This window comes from Pantherophis guttatus, chromosome 9, assembly GCF_059756535.1.
Source record: "Pantherophis guttatus breed Tessera chromosome 9, ASM5975653v1, whole genome shotgun sequence".
Classification (NCBI taxonomy): domain Eukaryota; kingdom Metazoa; phylum Chordata; class Lepidosauria; order Squamata; family Colubridae; genus Pantherophis; species Pantherophis guttatus.
The window spans coordinates 6,682,766-6,708,619 of NC_142071.1; the positions used below are offsets into that span (position 1 = coordinate 6,682,766).

General features: G+C 42.9%; 1 protein-coding gene across 7 annotated transcripts in view; it reads left to right on the forward strand.

The window, feature by feature from the left end:
• The window catches only part of TACC1 (transforming acidic coiled-coil containing protein 1), a 98,841-nt gene that overhangs the window by 59,160 nt on the left and 13,827 nt on the right, over positions 1-25,854 (forward strand). For 2 of the 7 annotated variants that reach the window (XM_034432940.3, XM_034432937.3), the window contains exons 3-7: positions 2,565-3,648; positions 8,329-8,364; positions 15,513-15,573; positions 17,780-17,987; positions 22,946-23,004. In XM_034432940.3, coding sequence (XP_034288831.2) covers positions 2,565-3,648; positions 8,329-8,364; positions 15,513-15,573; positions 17,780-17,987; positions 22,946-23,004 — 1,448 coding nt within the window. The remainder of the gene's footprint in view (positions 1-2,564; positions 3,649-8,328; positions 8,365-15,512; positions 15,574-17,779; positions 17,988-22,945; positions 23,005-25,854) is intronic. The other 5 variants (XM_087875893.1, XM_034432938.3, XM_087875894.1 and 2 more) reach the window with 3 other exon arrangements.

A 25,854-nucleotide genomic window follows, 5' to 3' on the forward strand; every position in this document is an offset into this window, starting at 1 on the left:
TATTCAAATATTCTCCCATTACTCCCTTTTCACGATACAATATAATTTCAAATATTTTCCCTATATTCCATCATTCCAATCATATTTACTATTCAGCAGTTTTACAATTATCCCTTTTTTCCATTTCTTTTTTTATCAGTTTCCACATATTTTCCCTAGATTCCATTATTCCAATTATGAATCTTAATTTTCATAGACTTACATATATAATTCATTTCCTTCCCTCTTTTCCATTTCTATTTTTCCAATTTAACCATAATATAATTTCAAATATTTTCCCTAATTTCCATTATTCCAATTATAAATATTTAATATTCACACAATTATACATATATAGCCCATTTCCTTCCCTCTTCTCCATTTCTTTTTTGATCAGATTAACCAAATAATACAATACTACAATTTACTTAAGTATATAAACCCAATTTTCCATTCCTTTTTTTAAAAAAATTATTCCATCCCTTGAGGGACATAGAAAATCTGCAGAATCAAGAAGCAGATAGGGCTGGTATCTTTCTCTCTGGCTTGGTAATTTTCTTAGTAGATGGATTTATATACCATATTTTTTTGGAGTATAAAACGCACCTTTTTCTCCCCTAAAAGGGGGTGAAAATTTAGGTGCGTCTTATACACCGAATGTAGCCCTTCCTACCCTACCCTGGCCCTCACCCTTTGGCCTCTGCCTCGCAGCAGTTACCTCCTTGCAAGCAAAAAGCAAGAAAAAACAGCTCCTTTCAGCTTCAGCACAGCCTAATTATCACAAGTTGATTGGATCAGCCTCCCGACTCTCAGCTGATTTGCTCTCAGCTGTTTTGCGCAGGGCTCTGCTGCTTGCTGCAAAGAGGTAAATTGCTGGAGCAGATTTTTTTTTTCCTTGTGCTAATCAAGCTATGCTGAAAACAAAACTGAAAGTAAAGCAGGCTATTTGCTGTTTGCTGCAACAAGGCAAAATTGCTCAGAGGCAGAGGGAAATTTCTTTTTCTTCTTTTCCTCACCAAAAAAGGTAGGTGCGTCTTATACTCCGAAAAATACGGTAATCTTTTCTACACAAATTTTCTCTATATTTTAAAGCGTGACAACAAAATTACGGATTGCTGCATCTCCAATTCAGAGTTGGATGAAAAGGGATTCTGTGTCAGAGTCCAGACTCTGGAAAAAGCATAACTGACCTGATATGAAAATTAGTGGGTTTCAATGTTACCTGCCAGGGTTGAAAAACTTTGAATAGGATTGGCACCTTAAGTGGCATCTGCCAAGAAATCCTGTTTAAATGGGGCAGAGGATCTTCCCCTGAATGTGACTGCTGTGCTCCTCGTCAGACATTGGATCATATATAGTGGCTAGCTGCTATGTGAGAATTGATATAGGAGGAAATGCAAATTTTCTCCAGCTATCAAATACTATGCTTAATTAGATAAATGTCCTAGATATTAAATGTCTATGGAGATTTTCTGTCATCCAGGTCATGGTTGTCCCAAAGGTGCTTTTTCAAAAGGCAACTGGACTTTGTTTTTCCTTGAAGATGTTTTGCTCCTCATCCAAGAAGCTTCTTCAGTTCTTGGATGAAGAAACTTCTTTAAAATTGAAGATGCTTCTTGGATGAGAAGTGTCTTTAAGGAAAAACAAAGTCCAGTTTCCCTTTGAAAAAAGTACTTTTGGGTCTAGATATTAATATACAGAACACTTATTTCTTTCTTATGAACCAACGTATTTTAAAATGTAATTGTTGTGGTCCGCCAGCAGCCTGCGGAGCTGGCAGCGGAGTTGGACAGTGAGGAGGCTGGGGAGGACAATGGGCCAGTCTTTGAGTCAGGGGAAAGCCCAGACAAAGGCTCTGCGTCGGAGGCAGAGAGATGGGACCAGGGTCATCTGGGAGTGATGCACAGACTCCAGAGCCTCCAGAGGCGGATAGCAGAGAGGTAGAGGAACAGGAGGAGCCTGTTCCTAGTGCACGCATGCGCAGAGCTGCCAGAAGGCAAGAGCAGCTAAAGCAAAAAGGACGACTCGGGAGTAAGGCCAGGAGATGATTGGCCCCTCCCATAAAGCTTAAAAGAGCAGCAAAGGCTCTTGGGCTCTTTGTAGGAAAGCAACATTGCTACATTTATTTCTTGTCAGCATCTCTTGTTTCTGAACTTCGTGGGGCTTTGCCAAGAAAAGCTTTTGGCAGGGTGCCAAAGAAGACAAAGGTTTGTGATAAGGCCAAAGGACTTTTTCTGAAGGACTTGTTTTGGAATTAATTTGGACTAAGCTGAGAATGAAGTAATTCTCGGCTGTTCTAATAAAATATGTTTGTTTAAGGACTGATTGTGTCTGGTAATAACTACTTGGGCCTAGGTCACAACAGTAATGTTTAACTTAATATATTCTTGAATCTCTTATACCTTACACAGTTAACCACACATCTCCATCTTACGTGTGAGTTATTGTGATGTGTTCTTTCCATACTGCTGCTATCCATGTATTATATATCATATGCCAAATAAATAAATACTATTAATCTGATTTTTTTTCCTATAGGAAACATGTTCTGTATTCACCTCTCTGTTTCTCTCTCCTCCATGCAGCGTCTCTGGAAGACCAATTTGTCTCCAAAGTGTTGGAGGAGACATCAGCTCCTGCAGAGGATGAATTACAGACTGACCCTGCAATTGTGCAAGCCAGTGACCTGTTTATATCAAAAGCCCACCTTGGAATTGAGCAGGGTTCGTCCGTGTCTTCTTCTGCATTGGAGGCTACGGAGGAGAATACGGTTCCAGCGAGGCTCAATCCAGATCACACTTCGGGCCCGCTATCCCAAGAAGAGCAAAAGGACATTTTGAAGGAAAGCCGAGAGATTCCCATTCAAGAACCTTCAGAAGTCAAGCCAAGTGTTGAGAACATTGCTAGCAGCAAGAGCAAGCTCCCGAGGGCGAAACCAATCGCTCTTCAAAAGAAAATGGGGGGAGAGAACTCTGAGACTGAAGTGGCCACGGAAAGCCCCCCTATTCCCAAAGCTACCTACCGCTTTGATCCAGAGGAATACAATGAGACTGTGAACCCATTTACGATGGGAGGCTCCAAATGTTCAAACTCGCCCCCTGCATCTCAACCAGGTGCTGATCTTCCCAATAGTGACCCCAAGCATCCCAGCTCGGCAGGAGCTGGAGATTGCAAGACCCGGGCCGTGAAACTAGAGTTCGATTTTGCCGAAGGAGCGGAAAATGCCGAGCCCAAGAAGCTTTCGGCAAGAAAAATGGGAAAGAGGCCTAGCAGTAAATTGTCTCCTAAGAGACAAAGAGGACCGACCACCCGGCCTGTTGTAGGTCCCGAGGATGGAGAGAAGATGATAGCTCCTGAGGCATCGGTGGCACCTCTATCCAAGGTTACCCACGCGCTGGACACCAACCAGTGGGATGATCCCGCCTTTAACCCCTTTGTGGGCGGCTCCTCTTTGCAGGATTCTCCGACACTCACAAAACGTTCGTATCATTTGGACGTGGGTGACCCTTTCAAGCCGAGCAGCAAGACCTTGTCCAGCGTAGCAGCCGATTCTTGTCCTTCCGCGGAGAACAGCCTCAACGAGATCTTGGAGTCGCAAGCCCGAGAGGCCACGGGGGATGATTTGAAGACAAGCTTGGCCCCACAGAGCTCCAGATCACGGCTGATAACGTGAGTGACAGGGGGGGTCTCAGCAGGGGAGGAAAGAGGGATGTCTAAAGCTGAGGAAGTTCTAAGGAGGATTCTATGTCCTCCAGGCTGCCAGGAACTCAACCGTTGCAACCTATGGGGCTTGCTCTGAGTTTAAGATTATTATTGTGCACATGGCCAAAGTCACATGTGGGGCAACAGCCTTGCCCACTTTGTGCCCTTGTGATCCATCCCCTGCTAGATACTGTATATGTGTATTCCCCAATCAGCAGGTGTCAGCAGCCGGCAGTCAGTAGAAGCAGCCTGCAGTACTGTACTCTTAACCACTACACCACTACACCTCTACTTGTTTTTGAGATTTCCTCCAACGTAACTTCCTTTTTCTTCATTTTGCGCACATTAATCATCTAAAACCCAGGTGGCAAACCTGCAATAACTGAATTTCACGTTGCCTTGGTCTCAGCGTATAAATCACACTCAAATCAAATTTGGAAGTATTCAAACCTGCACCAATTGAGACCTATCTATATGCAGGTTCGAAAAGAAATGGTTCAATAATTCCTTCATCCTGAGATGCTGAGCTTTTTTTTTTTTAACTCTTCCTGTCTGGGAGAGAAAGCAGTAAAAACCTGGAAAAGTTTTATTACTTTTGTCACCCACGCTTCATATATTTTATTTATCCAAATTATTTGCCCCCCCCACCTCATGGTTCAAGGCGACTCTGAGCGGCTTACACCAAGATAAAACACACAAACACCCAGTAGTGGGATACAACTGGTGTAACAACCAGTGTGCGCAGTGCATTTGAAAACAGCTCTAAAACTTCTACTGCAGTCCTGGTGAGTAAAACAGCTGATGCGCGGCAATCAGCTGGGCTTCAAGCAAAGGAAATATAGGTCAGTATAGTGCAGGGGCCCAGCTGATCATCGGAACGAACCAGTTTGCTCTCAGCTGATCGTCGGAGCTACCGGTTCGCCCAAACCAATCCGAACCGGCTGAATCCCACCCCTGCAAACACCCAACAGTTATAAATATAAAAACAGATTAAATTTGCAAAAATCAAAACAAACTAAAAAGGAAAGGTTCGGAGGGGACAGATGGAGGTGCCTTTTCTGTTGGTGCACCAGCTACTTCCAGCCACAACGTCTCCTTCAGGGCCCCATGCCAGGTTTTAAGAACTTTCCCGAAGATTAAAAGAGAGAGGGTGGATCTTACCTCTTGTGGTAAGATGTCCCAAAGAGCAGATGCTGAGGCAGAAAAGTCTGTTCTAGAATTTAATGTTCTCCTGGATCCCACCAGCCGAAATTCCTTGGCTGATGGGAATTGCAGTACACCCCCTGTGTCAGCATGAGTGGGGCGGGCCAATCCTGCTTTCCTGGTGTCTTGTCTTAAAGTCAACAGAAATGTTACTGTCCCCTAACTGAGGGGTGGCCCATTCGTTGCCATCTCCCTTAATGCCCGCCAAGTCAGGAGGTGTTCTGTCCCCGTACCCCACACGCACCCCCACAGACGGCCCGGAGTTAATAAGCCACACGACAAAACTCTTTGAAGATAAAGCTGGCAGCAACCCAGTGGCTAGCTGCCAATTCAGACTTTACTCACTCAATACAAAGATTAGACTGCAAGCATTCCGATAAAACAGGCAGAATGTCAACAATACAAGGATTAATCCAAATGCAGTCCGATAAAGCAGGCAAAGTCCAGTAACGCAGAGATCATGGAGTATTTCCAGTTTTTGCTTGTCACAAACTGAACCGGCCACCACACCCACATTTATACCCTGTGGGGTGTGGTCCAGTGACTCAGCTAATCTCTGGCACGCCTTCCCCTCTGCTGTGCACGCTTCTCCCTGCGCCTCTGTCGCGGGTCCAGCCAGCACTTATCTTCTTCATCGCTGTCCACCTGTGGCTGTGGGGACGTGCTTGGCTCTGAGCCTATCGTTTCGCCTTCGGTGTCCTCCAGAGGCATTGCCAGAGAGGAGGGTCCTGGAGAGGGAGGCCGTGCCAGCTCCTCTCCCTCACTCTCAGAGTCTGCATCTGTTGATAGCCCAGGCTCAGGCAACAGAGCCACAACAGGAGGACAATTTGTGTAGCTGCCTCCAAAGCTATTTCAAGTTCTAACAAAAGTATAACTTGCCAAGGGTTTCCATCTCGGTCGTAACTCATTAGTGTAGTCATGCATCGGTGGGAAAGCAGGATGAGCCGCAGCCTCATTGCGTGTGCAAAATACATGTGAAACAGAAAAAGCACTGTGACATTTTAGGGAGAAGTTCTTTTCACAAAGGATTTGCAGACTGAATCAGCCAACCTTCCTAAGATGGTCTCTTCTGCTCCATTGAGATTTTGTGGGCATAACATGAGGCTTAATGAGACAGGTCACCGAGCCAGATGATTAATGGTCATCTGGATTTTTGCAGCTCCACTTTATTAACCCTATCTGTTAAGGATATTGTTGTTGTGTTACCAACCAGCAGAGTGTAGAGCACAGAGAAACGTTGCTGAGAGCAATGAATAAGAGATGTGCAAACTGGTTTATCAAAACTTTACTTTATAGGGAAAAAACAATCACATAGTCTTTAAGAGCCTTGGTAGTACAGTGGTCTAAGGCACTCTGTTATTAAGCTGGTTATTAAGACCAGCTGCCTGAAATTACTGCAGGTTCGAATCTCGCCAAGGCTCAAGGTTGACTCAGCCTTCCATCCTTTCTAAGGTAGGTGAAATGAGGACCCAGTTTGTGGGGGCAATAAGCTGACTTTGTATAAATATACAAAAGGATGAAGGCTATTGCTGAGCACATTGTAAGCCGCCCTGAGTCTCTGGAGAAGGGCGGCATATAAATCAAATAAAAAAAAAAATCAATCCAAGTCTTTGCCAGTTAAATCAGTCCAGTGATATAAAAATCTTCTTACCATACGAACAGTAGTTGGTTAGAATAACAAGTTCACTCTGGTAACAAACCACGATGGTAGCAGATCCATCCACCGATTATAGCACAATGGTAGCAACTCCACACACAATGGTAGCATATCATCAACTGAATACGTTACAGTACCTTTCTTAAATACGTTTACAACTAGTGATTATCTAATTACAGCATGACTCAGCATTACAATGAATCAGCAGTAAAACTTTAAAGTCACATAATACATATTCATATTAAAGTCACAGAACACATATATTGCCTGGACAACTTGTTAGGCTCAAACCATATCCTAACACTATCTATGAAAGATACAAAGTCAATGTGTTCCCAGATTCTGGATTGATCTGGATAGAGAGATGATGCCATCGACTTCTTGGTATTAAAAAGCTTTTGAAATCAGCAAGGTACCCCATGGAAGATAAGCAGGTTGGAACTGTAATTCTTAAATGTGCTAATAAATATTCGGCAGGAATCCAGAAGTGGGGGGAAAGGTTAATAAGCAACAGGGAATTGTTGAGGTCCTTTGGAAATGAGCAAATACTAGCATGACACATTTGTAAGATATGACATCACATTAACATCTGAAAGGTCATGAGAAGGTCTAAGGAGTTGCATCACTGATCCAGTAGGAAACCTGTAATGCTCCGAGCATGGCTAAACTACAGTTCCCAACATCCCTGCTTATTGATTATGCTGTCTGGAATTGATGGCCAGTTCAGAACATCTGGAAGGTTTCAGTTTGCTTTCACCTGGCCCACATTGGCTGTTGCTTTCCAGGGATAAGAGTTTATGGATACAATTGGATATCTGCTACATATAGAGTATGGAAAGCCGTAGGATTAGGCCCATCTCCTGCCTCTATAATTGAAACTCTATGCCCCCAGCTGCTAAGCCTGATTCTAAGATTTGGATCAATTATGCAGATTACACTACATTCAGTTTTGCATGCTTGCAATTTAGGGGTTGCTAATCAGCTTGTAAGGGACGCGGTGGCTCAGTGGCTAAGACGCTGAGCATGTCGATCGAAAGGTCGGCGGTTCGAATCCCTAGTGCCGCATAACGGGGTGAGTTCCCGTTACTTGTCCCAGCTTAAATGCGAACCTAGCAGTTCGAAAGCAGGTAAAAAATGCAAGTAGAAAAATAGGGACCACCTTTGGTGGGAAGGTAACAGCGTTCTGTGCGCCTTTGGCATTGAGTCATGCCAGCCACATGACCACAGAGACGTCTTCGGACAGCGCTGGCTCTTCGGCTTTGAAACGGAGATGAGCACTGCCCCCTAGAGTCGGGAACGACTAGCACATATGTGCGAAGGGAACCTTTACCTTTAAATAAGCTTGTGGGCCCAGGTACCATACCAAAATCCTAAAATTTCCAGTCAGCTAGCCCTGGCAGTCTCCTTCGTCCCCATTTCTAGTTTCTGAGATCTCATCAACCTTTGATCCAAGAGTTTCACAAGCTATTAACAAGTGGCTTTATGCGATTTACAATGAAAGCTGAGACTCTTCAGAGATTTTAATTCCATCTGATGTTCATGCAGAAACTGCGACATTTAGATACGGTTCTTATAATAAACCCTGACACTTCTTTTGAGGTCTCCTCTTAGTCCTAAATATGTCAAGTTCTACAGCTTTTCCTAGCTTACTGGTCCTTTTCAGAGGATATCTTGCATTTATTCAATAGGAAATATATATATCTGGATCTTTCATGTATATTTTCTCCTTCCCTTCCATCTCTCTCCTTCTGCTTGTCTTTCTTGTCTGTTTATTTCTGGTGCCTCAGGACTACAGAACAAGTGAAATTTCTCTGTTTTCTGTTGTAAGTACTCTTCTCTCCCCCTCCTTTTCTTTTCTTTTCATTTTATTCCTTTTCTGGAAGGTTTTGGGAGTTCTCTCTGTTTCTCCTTCTCTGGTTTTCTCTCTGTTGCATGTTGCTTTTTTTTTTCCCTCCTGCCTTTTTTTTTTTAAAAAAAAATGAGTGTGTTGTCCTTGGCCTCCATTTAAAAGGCACGATTTTATCTGGCAGCTTTGCTTCCCAGCGGAACAAGGAGGGAGAGATGATGACTCTGCTTGCTGTTGATGGCATTTGCGATCTTTGATAGCAGTAATAACGTTTGATTTGATCTGATTTGATCCGCTGTGGATGGCATGCTTATTTGCAGTGGATGTCTGTGCCTGCAAAATGATCCTGGCTTGTGTGTCCTTGCAAGTCTCCCAAATGAGGGTTCATCTCTGGTAACCCAATTTCAGATGGCTGTCAAGAAAATTATATGGATGCGTTGGTGAGATCGAGCTCAGTTGACAAAAAGAATTTGCAGTAGCTGTTTCAGAATGGGTGGTGAGAAGAATAGAATTAGAATTTTAGAATAGAATTAGTAATAGAATAAATTAGAATAGAATTAGTATTAGAATAAATTAGAATTAGAATAGAATTAGTATTAGGATAAATTAGTAATAGAATTAGAATTAGAATTAATTAGAATTAGAATTAATTAGAATTAGAATAGAATTAGTATTAGAATAAATTAGAATTAGAATAGAATTAGAATTAATTAGAATTAGAATAAAATTAGTATTAGAATAAATTAGAATAGAATTAGTATTAGGATAAATTAGTAATAGAATAAGAATTAGAATTAATTAGAATTAGAATAGAATTAGAATTAATTAGAATTAGAATAGAATTAGTATTAGAATAAATTAGAATTAGAATTAGAATTAATTAGAATTAGAAAAGAATTAGTATTAGAATAAATTAGAATTAGAATAAAATTAGTAATAGAATAGAATTAGAATTAATTAGAATAGAATTAGTATTAGAATAAATTAGAATTAGAATAGAATTAGTATTAAGATAAATTAGTAATAGAATAGAATTAGAATTAGAATGAACTAGAATTAGAATAAAATTAGTATTAGAATAAAAGTAAGAAGAACAGAATAGAATAGAATAGAATAGAATAGAATAGAATAGAATAGAATAGAATAGAATAGAATAGAATAGAATAGGAAATAGAATGGAATGGAATAGGACACAACAGAACAGAAAATATTTTTTTATTGGACACACAAGGAATTTGTCTCTGGTGCATAAACTCTCAATGTACAAAAACACACAAAAAAGTGATGGGTCATAGATCATAAATCATAGTTACAATCTTCAACCATAAGATACAAAACGACAAGTGATAAATCATAAGACACCAATAGGAGAAGATAGTAGGAAAGATGAGAAGGATAATAGCAATAAAGCCTACTACATGGGTAAAATAGCACTGAGACGGTGCTGTGGGAATTAGGTGTTCAGCAGAGGGATGGAACAGGGGGGAACAAACTATCTTTCCACCTAGTTGTTACTGCATGCAATATACTATAGGGTTGTCCTGAGCGTAGAAGTTGAAACAGTTTATGTCCAGATGTGAGGGGTCTGTAGCAGGGGTAGTGTTGACTTACCTTCACTACCGGTTCGCAAATGGGAGTGCGTGCGCTCTTGCGTGCCACCTCCACACATCCACAGAACCACAATAAAAAGGCTTTTCTAGAGTCACTGCTCTACCTGTTTCTGCTTTGGTTTCAGTAGCGGGGTTCAAATCCCGGCGCTACCAGTTCACTATCAGTAGCACGCAGGTGTGCGCATGGCGTTTCTGCGCGTGCTCAGAGCGTTTTTGATGACGTCTGGGCGGGTGGGCGGAGCTTCCCACCGCCGCTACCAATTCACCCGAACCGGGAGGAACTAATAGAAACCCACCACTGTCTGGCTTGTCTCCCAAGAGAAGAATGAGGAAATTCAGCTTGGGGTTCTCGTGTTTGATTGAGAGCTGGCCAGAGCTGGTTAAAAAGACGGGCAGCTGTCTAAATGTTTTAAATAAATAAATCAAGCTGGTTGGCTTAATGTACTTGTGTTGTGAGAAACAGAGAGCAGGTTTTTGGTTTTTTTTTTAGAGCCAGGATAAAAACTGCCTTTCGGGCTTCTTGCTTTTATAGCATCTCGTTGCATCAGGGCAGGGCAAGGGGAGGGCTGCTGCTGGTCTTGAAATTGAAAATGCAGTAATTTAAAATATAAAATGTTAAAAATAATAATAATAATAATAAAAAAAAAGAAATTGAAAATGCAGGGCTGGTGAGAAAAAGCAGCCTCTGCAAATTGTGACAACTGAAATGAGAACAATGCTGTGGGCTTAAACGGGAACTGTGTATGTTGTGGGGGAGGGATTGCTAAATTAAAAGATCTCTCTCTCTCTCTCTCTCTCTCTCTCTCTCTTTCTCTTTCCATCCCTCTCTCTCTCTGTTTCTCTTTCTCTCTTTCCCTCCCTCTCTCTCTCTCTCTGTTTCTCTCGCTCTTTTTCCTCTTTCAGTTTCTCTCTTTTTCTGTTTCTCTTTCTTTTTTTCTCTTTCTTTCTCTTTCTTTTTCTCTTTCTCTCTCTTTTTTCTTTCTCTATCACTCTTTCACTCTCTTTTTCTTTCTCTCTCTCTGTTTCTCTTTCTCTCTTTCTCTCCCTCTCTCTCTCTCTGTTTCTCTTTCTCTCTTTCCCTCCCCCCCCTCTCTCTCTCTCTGTTTCTCTCGCTCTTTGTTTCTCTCTTTCAGTTTCTCTCTTTTTCTGTTTCTCTTTCTTTCTTTCTCTTTCTTTCTCTTTCTTTTTCTCTTTCTATCTCTTTTTTCTTTCTCTATCACTCTTTCACTCTCTTTTTCTTTCTCTCTCTCTGTTTTTCTTTCTCTCTTTCTCTCCCTCTCTCTCTCTCTGTTTCGCTCTTTGTTTCTCCCTCTTTCAGTTTCTCTCTTTTTCTGTTTCTCTTTCCTTCTCTTTCTTTCTTTCTCTTTTTCTTTCTTTTTCTCTTTCTATCTCTTTTCTCTTTCTCTTTCACCCTTTCACTCTCTTTTTCTTTCTCTTTCTCCCTCTTTCTTTCTTTCTCTTTCTCTCTCTTTCTCTTTCTCTCTATCTCTTTTTTCTTTCTCTTTCACTTTTTCTTCCTCTCTTTTTCTTTCTGTCTCTCCCCCTCTCTCTTTCTTTCTTTCTCTGTTTTTCTTTCTTTTTTCTCTCTATCTCTTTTTTCTTTCTCTTTCACTCTTTCACTCTCTTCCTCTCTTTTTCTTTTTTTCTCTCTCACCCTCTTTCTTTCGCTCCCTTTCTGTTTCTTTCTTTTTCTCTTTCTCCCTTTCTCTTTTTCTTTCTTTCTTTCTCTTTTTCTCTCTCTCTCTTTCTTTCTCTCTCTGTTTCTCTCTTTCTGTTTCTCTCTGTTTCTCTCTCTCGCTCTCATTCTTTTTTAAAATAAGTAGGCTGTCTTAGGTTTTCTGAGAACATGGCAATAGAAGCAAACACATTTGCCTTAATTTTCCTTTTGGCGACGCATGTCTGGATGCACGCGTGTGTAAAATCATCCTAAACTCCAGGTTGTTATTTTCTTGGGTTTAGACTTTGCCGTGTAAGCAAGAATTCCAATTTCCATGCCTGCTTTGCCCCCTGCTTTTTAATTAAGTTAACCATCATTTTGTTGCTCAGAGGCATTATCAGAGGGAAGCCAGGAACTTGTTTCTCTTTAAAGACCCTCGAAATGTGTGGCCGAAGGATCAACTCTTGTTTTGGCAGTTTATTCACTGCTTCGTCTTAATTGGCTGCTTCTCCCGTGGAGTCCAGAGCACATTTGCTTGTGAAAGGATTCCCATTCAGCTCAAAGGGGGTGTGATGGCTTTATTAGTGAGTCTAGGATGCAGTGCTTGGATTGCAAGGAATCACACAAGCGATTAATCCTTAAGGGCCCCTTTGCAGATGGAATTGTGATTACAAGGTCGTTTTGCTTGCACTCTGTACCTGCACAGGCTGCGTTCCTTAGATGACCGTAGTAAGTAAGTAAGTACTACTTAACTATAGATGACAATAACCCAAACCAGCGCAGGCTATCAGGATAAAAGCTAGCCAGCAGCTAAAGGCTTCATTTTGCTTTTAACTACTTTCATCCCTGCCAATTAATTTGATGGGAGACGAAGGATGGCAGCTGGAATAATTGTTCTATTTATTCAGAGTTTGCTGGTCTTTGATCTGCAGTGGCAGTGGGGGAAGAAAGTAGGGCTGGAGGCAGGCTGAGTCTTGCAAATCTTAGTACTTTTCTTTGTTTAGGTGAAAGAGATGGAATAATTGGACTATGCCAGTCCGGAGCTTTGGCAAATTGTGAATTTGGAGGATGTGGGCACAGGCTCAAAATGGCTGCTGGGATAGTCCGTTGACAACAGGGCTGTTGTAAGGGAATACAACCAGTTGCAAACCATCAACTTATCACAGGTGGTCCTCGGCTTACGGCCACAATTGAAAAGCCCAACATTTCTGTTGCTAAGTGAGACCTTTGTTAAGTGACTTTTTGCTCCATTTTACCACCGTTGTTAAGTGAATCACTGCCGTTGTTAGGTTAGCAACACAGTTGTTAAATGAATCTGGCTGTCCCATTGACTTGGCTTGTCAGAAGGTTAAAAAAAAAAGGGATTGCATGTCCCTAGGACACTGTAACCGTCATAAATATGAGTCAGATGCCAACCGTCTGAATTTTGATCAAATGATCTTGGGGATACTAATTTTAATCAGTGGAACAACCTGCCACCAGAAGTTGTGAATGCTCCAACACTGGAAGTTTTTAAGAAGATGCTGGATAACTATTTGTCTGAAGTGGTGTAAGGTTTCCTGCCTGGGCAGGGGGTTGGACTAGATGACCTCCAAGGTCCCTTCCAACTCTGTTATTCTATTCTATTCTAGTTGTAAGTGTAAAAAAAAATGGTCATAAGTCACTTTTTTCAATGCTCTTGCAACTTTGGTCATTAAATAAAGTGTTGTAATTCGAGGAATATTTATAGTTTGCTAACTGCCACCCATTCTAGATCCCTCTCCTGTAGGATCCATCAACCCGTCTGGCATTTAGTAGGAAAAGAGATAGTGCAGGGAACAAAAACGATTCCCCTTTTCTGCCTAAACATGTATTTGTCCACTGGGGATGGACAATGTCGTTCTTCTTTTAAACCTAGGTGGGCTGTGTCCCAAACAGGGGAAAGTCTGTTTAGTTTGAACCACCATTTAGGAACAAAACCTAAATGGTATATAAATCACGGCTTGATCTTTCCAAAATCCTTATTTTAAAATAGGGGCAGGTCAGTGGTGAATTTCGAATTTTTTTTACTACCGGTTCTCTGGACGTGGCGTGGTGTGGCTTGGTGGGAGTGGCAGGGGAAGGATACTGTAAAATCTCCATTCCCACCCCACACCAGGGGAAGGATACTAAGAAATCTCCATTCCCTCTCCAATCCAGGGGAAGGTTACTGCAAAATCCCCATTTCCTCCCGATCAGCTGGGACTTGGGAGGCAGAGAATAGATGGGGGTGGAACCAGTGAGAATTTTTACTACCGGTTCTCCGAACTACTCAAAATTTCTGCTACCAGTTCTCCAGAACTGGTCAGAACCTGCTGGATACCACCTCTGGGACGGGTTGAAGCACACGGTGATTAGTTTGAAACAGGAAGCAGATGTTTTGGTTCTTCTTTTCAAGAGGGGATGAAGGAAGAATCTGGCTTAGTGTTGCACCCAAGTAGGTTCCCTCTTCACGTTTATCCTGAACGTACATTCATTCTTCTTTCAAAAATGAGAATTGTGCATGTCTCTATTCAGCACTTGCACCCACATCTATTCTGTGTGGGAAACGGGTCTGGATCACCTCTATCGGCGTTGTGTCTTTTGCCTTGCTCAAAAGCAGTGGTGAAATCTAAAATTTGTTACTATCGGTTCTGTGGGCATGGCTTGGTGGCGGGGAGGGGTGTAATGTGACTGGGTGGGCATGGCCAATTTATTTATTTTTTTACTTTTAAAACCATTTTTTCTACAACCTCTTCGGTGAAGAGGTTGTTAAAAAATACTTTCAAAAGACTCTGACGATCCCAGCTGAGTTGCCTGATCGGCAGAGGCTTTTTTAAAAAGCCTCTGCCGATCAGGCAACTCAGCTGGGATCGTCAGAGGCATTTAAAAGAAAAAAAAGGGTTTTTTTTCTTTTAAATGCCTCTGACGATCCAAGTGAGTTTTTAAAAAAGCCTCTGCCGATCAGACAACTCAGCTTGGATCATCAGAGGCATTTAAAAGAAAAAAAGGGTTTTTTTCTTTTAAATGCCTCTGACGATCCAAGTGAGTTTTTAAAAAAGCCTCTGCCGATCAGACAACTCAGCTTGGATCATCAGAGGCATTTAAAAGAAAAAAAGGGGTTTTTTTCTTTTAAATGCCTCTGACGATCCAAGTGAGTTTTTTAAAAAGCCTCTGCCGATCAGACAACTCAGCTTGGATCATCAGAGGCATTTAAAAGAAAAAAAGGGTTTTTTTCTTTTAAATGCCTCTGACGATCCAAGTGAGTTTTTAAAAAAGCCTCTGCCGATCAGACAACTCAGCTTGGATCATCAGAGGCATTTAAAAGAAAAAAAGGGTTTTTTTCTTTTAAATGCCTCTGATGATCCCAGCTGAGCCATGTGATCATCAGAGGCTTTTTTTTTTACTTTTAAAAGCATTTTTTTGGCCGAAGAGGTTGTAGAAAAAATGCTTTTAAAAGCAAAAAAAAGGGGTGGGGGCTCTGATGATTGTGCAGCTCAGCTGGGCATGGGAGGGGGGCAGGGATTTTTGCTACCGGTTCTCTGAACCACCCGCCTCCATCGCTACCGGATCAGGCGATCCGGTCTGAACCGGGAGCATTTCACCCCTGCTCAAAAGCCTTGTTGGTTATTTCAGGTCAAGAAATAACATTCAGGAAACATTGGGGGGGAAATGGCTGGTGACTTTCCTTCCCTGCTGAACGTCAGCAAATTCAGGATTTGCCCCTTGTTTTGCTTCAGTTCCTCCCTCTCTGGCTGTGTATGTGTGCGTCTCTTCTCCCTTGCTTGCTCTCCTCTTTCCATGGGAAAACCAGAAAATCTGACCCTAACCACTATACCCGTTCTTTTTTTTTTTTTACAGGAGTGGCTGCAAAGTGAGGAAGTATGAAACTCATTCCATGGCGCTGGATGGTTGCTCTCAGGTAAAGAGTTGGTTGCCCTTGTCTCAGAGGCGAAGAACCAATGGTGGCTGGTTGTGGGTATGGTGGTTGGGGACATGGCCATGGTGGGTGTGACATGGAATGGAACTCGTGTCGGGGGCACTTGTGGTACTAAGGCAGGTGTCAACTTGCAAAGCTTTCAAGTTGCCATGAGCAGGAGGGAGGGAGAACTGAAGTGAATTCCATACATTCTTCCTGACCGCAATCAGAAGGAGGGTGTTAGGTTTCACAGCCAGCCAAAGTGGTTAATTGGAGAATGTGATTTGTGACATGGCCAGAGAGGAGGGGAGAGACAGGATCATAGGGGAACGTAAATCTACGTGGGATCAGTCCTAACTGCATCCGAGTATTGCCGGAATGGTGCTCCTAATAAATGAATATATTTCCTTTGAAGTTTGGAGCATGGCTCATGAATTAATTAGAGCATCTTTCGGAAACTTGACAGAAGGACTTCCCTGAGTGAGACCCTCCCTCACTCTCATTATAACCTTCCTTCCTTCCTTCCTTCCTTCCTTCCTTCCTTCCTTCCTTCCTTCCTTCCTTCCTCTCTTCCCATCTTTGTCTTTCCTTTTTCCCTTTCTCCTTTCCTGTCCCTTCTTGCATGCAGAAATGCAAAAGGGGAAACATTTCTCCTTTTGTTTTGTTTTCAGTTTGTTTTGCTTGCCCTCTTTTGCCAGTCAAAACGGAAACTCCTTTTTCACTGGCAGAGGCGCCGCAGGGCAGTCCTTGGCTGTTTCCAGGCCAGCCTCACGGACCAGATCTAAGCACCCCATGGGCCGGTTCCGGCCCCCAGGCCTTGCGGGTGACACCCCTGGTCTATGTTATTAGGTTCTTATTAACTTACAGAATAGAATAACAGAGTTGGACGGGACCTTGGAGGTCTTCTAGTCCAACCCCCTGCTTAGGCAGGAAACCCTACACGACTCCAGTCAAGATCCTGGTGGTGCAGCAGACTAATAACCTGTTATTAACATTCAGCTGCCTGCAATTACTGCAGGTTCGAATCTCGCCAGGCTCAAGGTTGACTCAGCCTTCCATCCTTTCTAAGGTGGGTAAATTGAGGACCCAGTTTGTGGGGGCAATAAGCTGACTTTGTATAAATATAAAAAAATATGAAGGTTATTGCTTAATGCATTGTAAGCCACCCTGAGTCTCCGGAGAAGGGCGGCATATAAATCGAATTTAAAAAAAAACAACAGGGGTCACCAACCTTTCGGACCTCAGGGACCACTAAATTCATAATTTTAAATCCCGTGGACCACTAACATGATCTGTCTGATGACCAGCTGGGTGGGTGTGGCTAGGTGATCATGTGACTGGGTGGGTGTGGCCAGCTCCTCACCTCCCCGCCTGGGCTCCTTAGGGCCCCAACAGAAAGCAGTTGTTGGAGCTAAGCAGCCACCACGAGAAAGAGTTGGCAAAACAGCTCAGTTCAAATTGGATCTGACCGAGAAGGAGGCTCAGCAGAAGCACCTCACTGAGGACTAGGAGCATAGGCTTTCCAAACAGAGGGAAGACCTGCGGGAGTGCAAGGCCAGGTACCGGCGCCTGGAGGCTCAGCGGGCTGAGATGGTCAGCCAGTTCCAGGCCGTGATGCAGTCCCACTGGAACAAGATCCTCCGGCTCTTCGCCACCAGCAGCACTTCCCTCCAGCCTTCCCCAAAGCCCCACACCAGGAGGCTGAAGCAGCCCCCAAGTCGGAATTTCTGCCCCCCCTCCGACCCACAGAAAAAGACCTCAAAGAGGAAGACTCTCTGCAGCAACATAAACGTTCATTGCACATATCCATCCCAGGAGCTGTAGTTTGAGGACCCCTGATTTAGTGCAATGTTAAAAATGGAAATAATTTTTCTGCGGACCACCAAAATTTTCTCGCGGACCACCAGTGGACTATGGACCACCAATTGGACCACCTCTTCTTTAAAACTTCCAGTGTTGGAGCATTGAAAACATCTGAAGCACGGATTCCTTGTTCTAACTGTCAGGAAACTTCTTAGTTCTAGGTTGCTTCTCTCCTCGATGAGTTTCCACCCGTTGCTTCTTGTCCTGCCCTCAGGTGCTTTGGAGAATAGCTTGACTCCCTCTTCTTTGGGGCAGCCCCTGAGAGATTGGAAGACTGCTGTCATGGTGATGGGTACATAGTTCAGATTTGATCATTCTCAGTTTAACCGCCTTCGTCTTTATGTAGAGTGAAGAGGAGGCAGCTCTTATTTCCAAAATCCCAGATCTTCCCAGTCGAGACGGGCATGCTACCGATGAAGAGAAGTTGGCTTCCACCGGTCAAAAGCCAGCTGAGTTGGAGGTAAAAGGTGAGCCCGAGGAAGAACTGGAGTATTTTGAGTGTTCCAATGTGACGGTGTCTACCATAAATCATACGTTTTCATCCCCGGTAGAAGGTACGGAAGCTCCTCTCCTTATTTTATCTCTCTCTCTCTCTCTCTTGCTTTAATAATGTAGTTTTTCCTCTTTATCTGCCTTCCAGTCTTGATGAGCCATGACTCCCATTGCTGGTAGCAGAGTCATTAGCTGTCAGCAAGGAAAGGCTGCAAATTCTAGTCCAGCACATCTGGAGGACAGATGCTGCAGGAGGCTACTGTATTTCGATAATGGTTGCGTTCTGGGAAGGGTATCAGTTGCTGAGTGATTTTTTTTTTTTTCCTGAGTCATCATCTGCCTTTTTTAATAAAACAAATGTACAAGTTGGATTTACTAAATGGGTTTATTTCCAATACCTCTGAGTGGGTATAGGTCAGTGGTGAAATCCAAATTTACTACCGGTTCTGTGGGCGTGGCAGGGGAAGGATACTGCAAAATCCCCATTCCCTCCCCACTCCAGAGGAAGGATATTGCAAAATCTCCATTCCCTCCCCACTCTAGGGGAAGGATACTGCAAAGTCCCCATTCCCTCCCCACTCCAGGGGAAGGATACTGCAAAATCCCCATTCCCTCCCCACTCCAGGGGGAAGGATACTGCAAAATCCCCATTCTCTCCCCACTCCAGGGGAAGTATATTGCAAAATCTCCATTCTCACCCCACTCCAGGGGAAGGATACTGCAAAATCCCCATTCTCTCCCCACTCCTGGGGGAAGGATATTGCAAAATCCCCATTCCCTCCCCACTCCAGGGGAAGGATATTGCAAAATCTCCATTCCCTCCCCACTCCTGGGGGAAGGATATTGCAAAATCTCCATTCCCTCCCCACTCCAGGGGAAGGATACTGCAAAATCCCCATTCCCTCCCCACTCCTGGGGGAAAGATACTGCAAAATCCCCATTCCCTCCCCACTCCAGGGGAAAGATACTGCAAAATCCTCATTCCCTCCACACTCCAGGGGAAGGATACTGCAAAATCCTCATTCCCTCCCCACTCTGGGGCCAGTCAGAGGTGGTATTTGCCGGTTCTCTGAACTACTCAAAATTTCTGCTACCGGTTCTCCAGAACCTGTCAGAACCTGCTGGATTTCACCCCTGATATAGATTCCCTAATTGTGAGATATTGGCATTTCAGCATCAGGCATATACACCTTTTTGAGATCTGGAAAACCTGCATCAATATGAATATAGCTGTAAGACCTATAAAAAATACCCAAAGGTGCTTTTTCCAAGAGGCAGATGGACTTTCTTGTCATTCTTTGAAGACGTTTCTCTTCTCATCCAAGAAGCTTCTTCGGCTCTGACTGGATGGTGGAGAAAGGGAGGATTTATACTCCTTGCAGACAGCTGGTTAAAAAGAATGCAAATGGCCAGCTGCCTGCAAGGAACATAAATCCTCCCTTTCTTCACCATCCCAGTCAGAGCTGAAGAAGCTTCTTGGATGAGAAGAGAAACGTCTTCAAAGAAAACCCAGAAAGTCCAGTTGCCTCTTGAAAAAAGCACCTTTGGGACAACCAGGACCTGGATGACGGAGAAACTCCATCGACACCGATAAAAGAGACTTCAAAAATGAGTCAAGGAGAGTTTAATATTTAATTTTTCTCAGCTTTATTTCTGATTAAAGGTAAAGGCAAAAGTTCCCCTCGCACATATGTCCTAGTCGTTCCCGACTCTAGGGGGCGGTGCTCATCTCCGTTTCAAAGCCGAAGAGCCAGCGCTGTCTGAAGATGTCTCCGTGGTCATGTGGCCGGCATGACTCAATGCTAAAGGCGCACAGAATGCTGTTCCCTTCCCACCAAAGGTGGTCCCTATTTTTCTACTTGCATTTTTTACGTGCTTTCGAACTGCTAGGTTGGCAGAAGCTGGGACAAGTTACGGGAGCTCACCCCGTTACGCGGCACTAGGGATTCGAACCGCCGAACTGCCGACCTTTCTGATCAACAAGCTCAGCGTCATAGCCACAGAGCCACCGCATCCCCCGATTTCTGATTGTCTCCCCCCAAATCCCCGCAGCCTTTATCTGAGCATTCCCAAGAGAAGGCAGTCAGTCTAGAGCAGTGATGGCTAAGCTTTTTGCCATCACATGCCAGGAAGGGGGGGGCAGGGGAGGTTCGCACGCACACGTGCCCATACCCATAATTCTATTTGCCCCTCGCATGCGTGGATAACCTAGATAAAAAATATGGGGGTATGTGGTGTGTTGGTCGTAAGTGCGAGTATGACCCGTACTCTGTTTGTAGCCTTTTGGAACATGAGAACGTTTTGCATTGTATTGGAATATCACCTGTTTTTTGTTCAGTTCAGTTCAAAGACTGGGATAATCCCCACTCCTCTTCCCCCAGTTGTTTCACATTTCTAAGCAATGGTCAACATTGTGGGCCAAGCTTCCTTGGAAGTAAAAGACTTCTGAAAAAAGGAGATCAATCAAAGATAATTGAGGAACATTCTTTGGCTGCTTCCCGGCAGCTTCCCGTCTTGCATTTCAAAGGGTGCATTCCCCCTGTTTGTCCAGCTGATAAGAATAAAAGGAGTTATGTGGGGCAGCTCTGCTCAGTCAACCTTGCCTAGGGTGAGGCTGGCATTCTTGTCAATCAAGGGGAGCAAACAGCTGCGGAGGACAAAAATCGGCAGGGTGGGGCACCTCGGTCGATGGAGCAGCTGGGAGAACGGACAACATGACAGTGAGTTTTCCTGTAGGAACAGTCTGGCAGGATGGCATTCAGTTGTGCCAAGGAGTGATGAGGATGCTCATTTTCAATCTTTCCTCTTTTTTTCCTCTACATGTGAAATTTGCAGAAAACCTGATTCACGTTCATATTGAGCTGCTGTTGTTGCTTGAAGCACAGGCATCAAACAGTGGTGTCGTGCTGTTTTTTTGTCCCATCGGTTGTGATTTATTTATTTATTTTATTTTATTATTCATATTTCTATGCCGCCCACTCTCCGAGGACTCTGGGCGGCTTACACCAAAGACAGTATACTAAATAGCATATTGCCCCCAACAATCTGGGTCCTCATTTCACCCACCTCGGAAGGACGGAAGGCTGAGTCAACCTTGAGCCGGTGAGATTTGATCCGCTGATCTGCTGAACTAGCAGTCAGCTGAAGTAGCTGCAGTACTGCACTCTAACCACTGCGCCACCTTGGCTCATAATGATAATGATCTGTCTAGATCAGGGATGTCAAACTCGATTTCATTGAGGGTTGTGTTTAACCTCGGGGGGTGGGGCAGAGTGAGCATGACCAGGGTGGGCGTGGCCAGCTCGACGTCACTCATGTCGGGGGCGCTTGTGGAGGCCCGAGCGCTCTGCCAGTGAAAACGGGCCCCCAAGCTCCGTTTTCGGCTGCGACGGCCTCCTGCAACCCTCTGCCAGTGAAAATGGAGCTCTGTTTTTGCTGGCAGGGGCACCGTGTACCAGTCTTTCTCTGTTTCCAGGGTGGCCCCACAGGCCAGATCGAAACACCCTTCAGGCCGGATCCAGCCCTGGGCCTTGAGTTTGACACCCCTGGTCTAGATAGGTTTTCTGGGTATACCTCTGTAGCGGGGATGTCTCTTAGGTCTCAGAATTTGGATCATTTTTGTTAATGATATTGTTGTGTTACCAACCAGCAGAGTGTAGAACACAGAGAAACGTTGCTGAGAGCAATGAATAAGAGATGTGCAAACTGGTTTATCAAAAGTTTACTTTATAGTGAAAAAAACAATCTCATAGTCTTTAAACAATCTAAGTCTTTGCCAGTTAAATCAGTCCAGTGATACAAAAATCTTCTTACCATACAAACAGTAGTTGGTTAGAATAACAAGTTCACTCTGGTAACAAACCACGATGGTAGCAGATCCATCCAACCGATGATAGCACAATGGTAGCAACTCCGCACACAATGGTAGCATATCATCAACTGAATAGGTTACGGTACCTTTCTTAAATACGTTTACAGCCAGTGATTATCTAATTACAGCATGACTCAGCATTACAATGAATCAGCAGTAAAACTTTAAAGTCACACAATACATATCATGTTAAACTCACAGAACACATATATTGCCTGGACAACCTGTTAGGCTCAAACCATATCCTAACAATTTTATTGTTTGTTTGTTTGTTTGTTTGTTTGTTTAATTATTTATTTGTCAACAAGTACAAGGAGACAAGTAACGGTATAGACATAGACATGGACGCATGAAAAAAAATTGGCACAAAATAAAAGGAAATAAATAAGCAAAACATAGCCATAAACACATTAAAATGATTACATATAAATGGGGACAGTAGGACAGGGACGGTAGGGACGCTGGTGCGCTTATGCACGCCCCCTTAGGGACCTCTTAAGAAACATGAAAGGTCCACGGTAGACAGTTTTAAGATAAAAGGTGTGGGGGTTAGAGAGACTAACAACAGGATCAGGTAGAGTGTTCCAGACATTTACTACTCTATTGCAGAAGTCATATTTCCTACAATCAAGATTAGAGCGTATTACATTGAGTTGGAATCTTATTGATAGCCCTTGTATTATTACGGTTGAAATTAAAGTACTCATTTACAGGTAGAACATTTTGGTCAATAATCTTATGAACTAAGCATAGGTCGGAACGTAGATGGTGTAGTTCGAGGCTATCCAGGCCTAAAATTTCAAGCCTGGTGGGATAGGGAATTATATTTCGAGCAAAGGATTTGAGTACTCTTCTAGTAAAATATCTCTGGACCGTCTCTAATGGATTGATGTCTGAAATACAGTGATTTTCTACTGTCTCCCACCTGCATCTCATGGTTTAAGAAGATATCTGCCCAAAACTATACTGATTGTCACTTTAGGGCATCCTGGTCGTCATTCAGTGAAAATCCTCTTTGAGTTTCATATTCCTCTCTTTCAAGTACTGTCATAGAGTTGCGCGTTGCATGCCTCTTTCTTAATCCAGTTATTTCACCAGGAAGAACCTTGTTGTCATAATGTATAATCGCCTCATGTCCTTTGGTTGTAGGCTCCGAGAAAGAATCTTTGTGCAGACTGGAAGAGAAGAATAACTCCAGTGATATCTCAGTAAGCGCAAGTATTGTTCTTACCCCTCCGTGTCCAAAATCGTGGACCACTCTTTCTGCTAAAATTCCATGCCGAAGATCTATTTTTACTACTATCTTACTACTAACTTACTATCTTTGCATGGAACAGAAGATTATATTGTAGTTGAAATCATTGCCTTCACCTTAAATCAAATAATGTTGTGGTAATGGTGTAAATCAGGGGTGAAATGCTACCGGTTCGGACCGGTTCTCCTGAACCGGTAGTAAAATTGCTACCAGTTCCGGCGAACCGGTATTTTCGATGATCAGCTGGGCAATGAATGGCTGTGACACGTGATTTAGATTAGCTAGAATCGTCGGATTTTCTGCTTTCTAGCTAATCTAAATCACGTGGCACAGCGGATTCCCTCCCCCCTCACTGTTCTACTTACCTTTGCAGACTTGGAAGGCTTCAAAATGTTCATTTTTAGCACTGCGCAAGCGCATATTCAGTAGCAGACTTACAGAACTGGATTTTACCGCTGGTGTAAATGACGTAGTTATATTAGCTGTATAATGTTCGTCCTTATGAAAATGATGTAGATCACAATAGACTCTGATCTGCTGCGTGCCAAGTTGGTGGAGAACAGTCGAGTTCTGGAAAACTGAAGAGTTCCCTATATAATAAAATTATAATATCATAGTAAAATGATACCAATGCAGTATTTTGCAAAAAAATAAAATAAATGAGAGCAGAAAGTTGGAACTCTTTTCAGAGGGGTATTAATTACATCCAATATTCCTAAAATGTTTAAAAATCAAAAGTGCTTTCATTTGCAAAATACTAACAAGGCTCGAGATATGAACTAAAATAAAGAGAAAATGTACTACCTTTACAGAGACCTCTGCTGACAGCTGAGCTGCGCTGCAGCTAGAATAGAATAGAATAGTTTATTAGCTGATTCCTACCTCTGGAAAGCAGCATGGAGCAAAATTGATCTCAGAATAGCAGCGTCGTTATTACTCTGATCCCAATATTGCTTCTTTTGTCCCAGCCCATTTCTCCAAAATATCCAACAAAACATTGCAGGTTTGTTCTTAAGATAAATGTTAAATACAAATACAAAAAAAGATGTTGAGACTCTAGAAAGAGTGCAGAGAAGAGCAACAAAGATGATTAGGGGACTGGAGGCTAAAACATATGAAGAACTTGCTGGAACTGGGTATGTCTAGTCTAATGAAAAGAAGGACTAGGGGAGACATGATAGCAGTCTTCCAATATCTCAGGGGCTGCCCCAAAGAAGAGGGAGTCAAGCTATTCTCCAAAGCACCTGAGGGCAGGACAAGAAGCAATGGGTGGAAACTAATCCAGAAGAGAAGCAATTTAGAACTAAGGAGAAATTTCCTGACAGTTAAGAACAATTAATCAGTGGAACAACTTGCCTCCAGAAGTTGTGAATGCTCCAACACTGGAAGTTTTTAAGAAGATGTTGGATAACCATTTGTCTGAAATGGTGTAAGGTTTCCTGCCTAAGCAGGGGGTTGGACTAGAAGACCTCCAAGGTCCCTTCCAACTCTGTTATTTATTTATTTTTATTTATTTTATTTTATTTGTCAAGAATGTATTTGGCAATAAGTATAAGCATGGATTGGATACATAAAATAGGTACAAATAGAAGAAACATTAGGACAAGGACGGTAGGCTTTTATTTTGTATTATGTATAAATGGACAGTGAGGTGTACAGTGTTTATTTTACGTGCTATTTGAGAATCATTTGAAAAAAAATAACAGAATTTTATTTTTGCACATAATATGGTCCTGTAAAGCGATATGTTCCATTCATTTCACAAAAGAGCAACAATCCTTTCCCAGTCCCAGTCTTGGCTGCCCTTCCTGATGTTTATCCTGCACGAAGATTCAGATCCTGAATTTGTTCAGATCCAGAATTCTAAATTTGGAATTAACTAATTCGTTTACTTTATTGCCATTGCAGCTCGTACAACGAAATTAAATTCAGTGTACATCATACATAAGAAAACTATAAAAATAAGACAAAAAAAAACACACTTCCGTCACATTCTATAAAATTGAATTGAAAACCCCTGATACTGCATTAATACTGCACTATACAGTAGAATTCAATATAGTTACTGCTCTGGGATAATTATGTTACATATATATCTGTTGTTAGTTATGAAGTCGTGTCCGACCCATCGCGACCCCATGGACAATGTTCCTCCAGGCCTTCCTGTCCTCTACCATACCCCGGAGTCCATTTAAGCTCATGCCGACTGCTTCAGTGACTCCATCCAGCCACTTTGTTCTCTACCGTCCCCTTCTTCTTTTGCCCTCCATCGTTCCCAGCATTAGGCTCTTCTCCAGTGAGTCCTTCCTCCTCATTAGGTGGCCAAAGTATTTGAGTTTCATCTTCAGGATCTGGCCTTCTCAAGAGCAGTCAGGGTTGATCTCCTCTAGGACTGATCAGTTGGATCGCCTTGCAGTCCAAGGGACTCGCAGGAGTCTTCTCCAGCACCAGAGTTCAAAGGCCTCAATTCTTTGGCGCTCAGCCTTCCTTATCGTCCAACTTTTACAGCCATACATTGCAACTGGGAAAACGTGACCATACGCACTTTTGTTGGCAGGATGATGTCTCTGCTTTTTAGTTTGCTGTCTAACTTTGCCATAGTTTTCCTCCCCAGGAGCAAGCGTCTTTTAATTTATACATATATACATATATGTCTATCCAGGTATAATTCCAAATAACATTCATATCCTTTCACACCTGCAAAAAAATACCCCCAATAGATAGATCAATACTGAGTGTTAGATTTGCCCTAGTGGCAAATTTGGACCAACCCAACACAATATTCAAAACTGCTGAGGTTTTT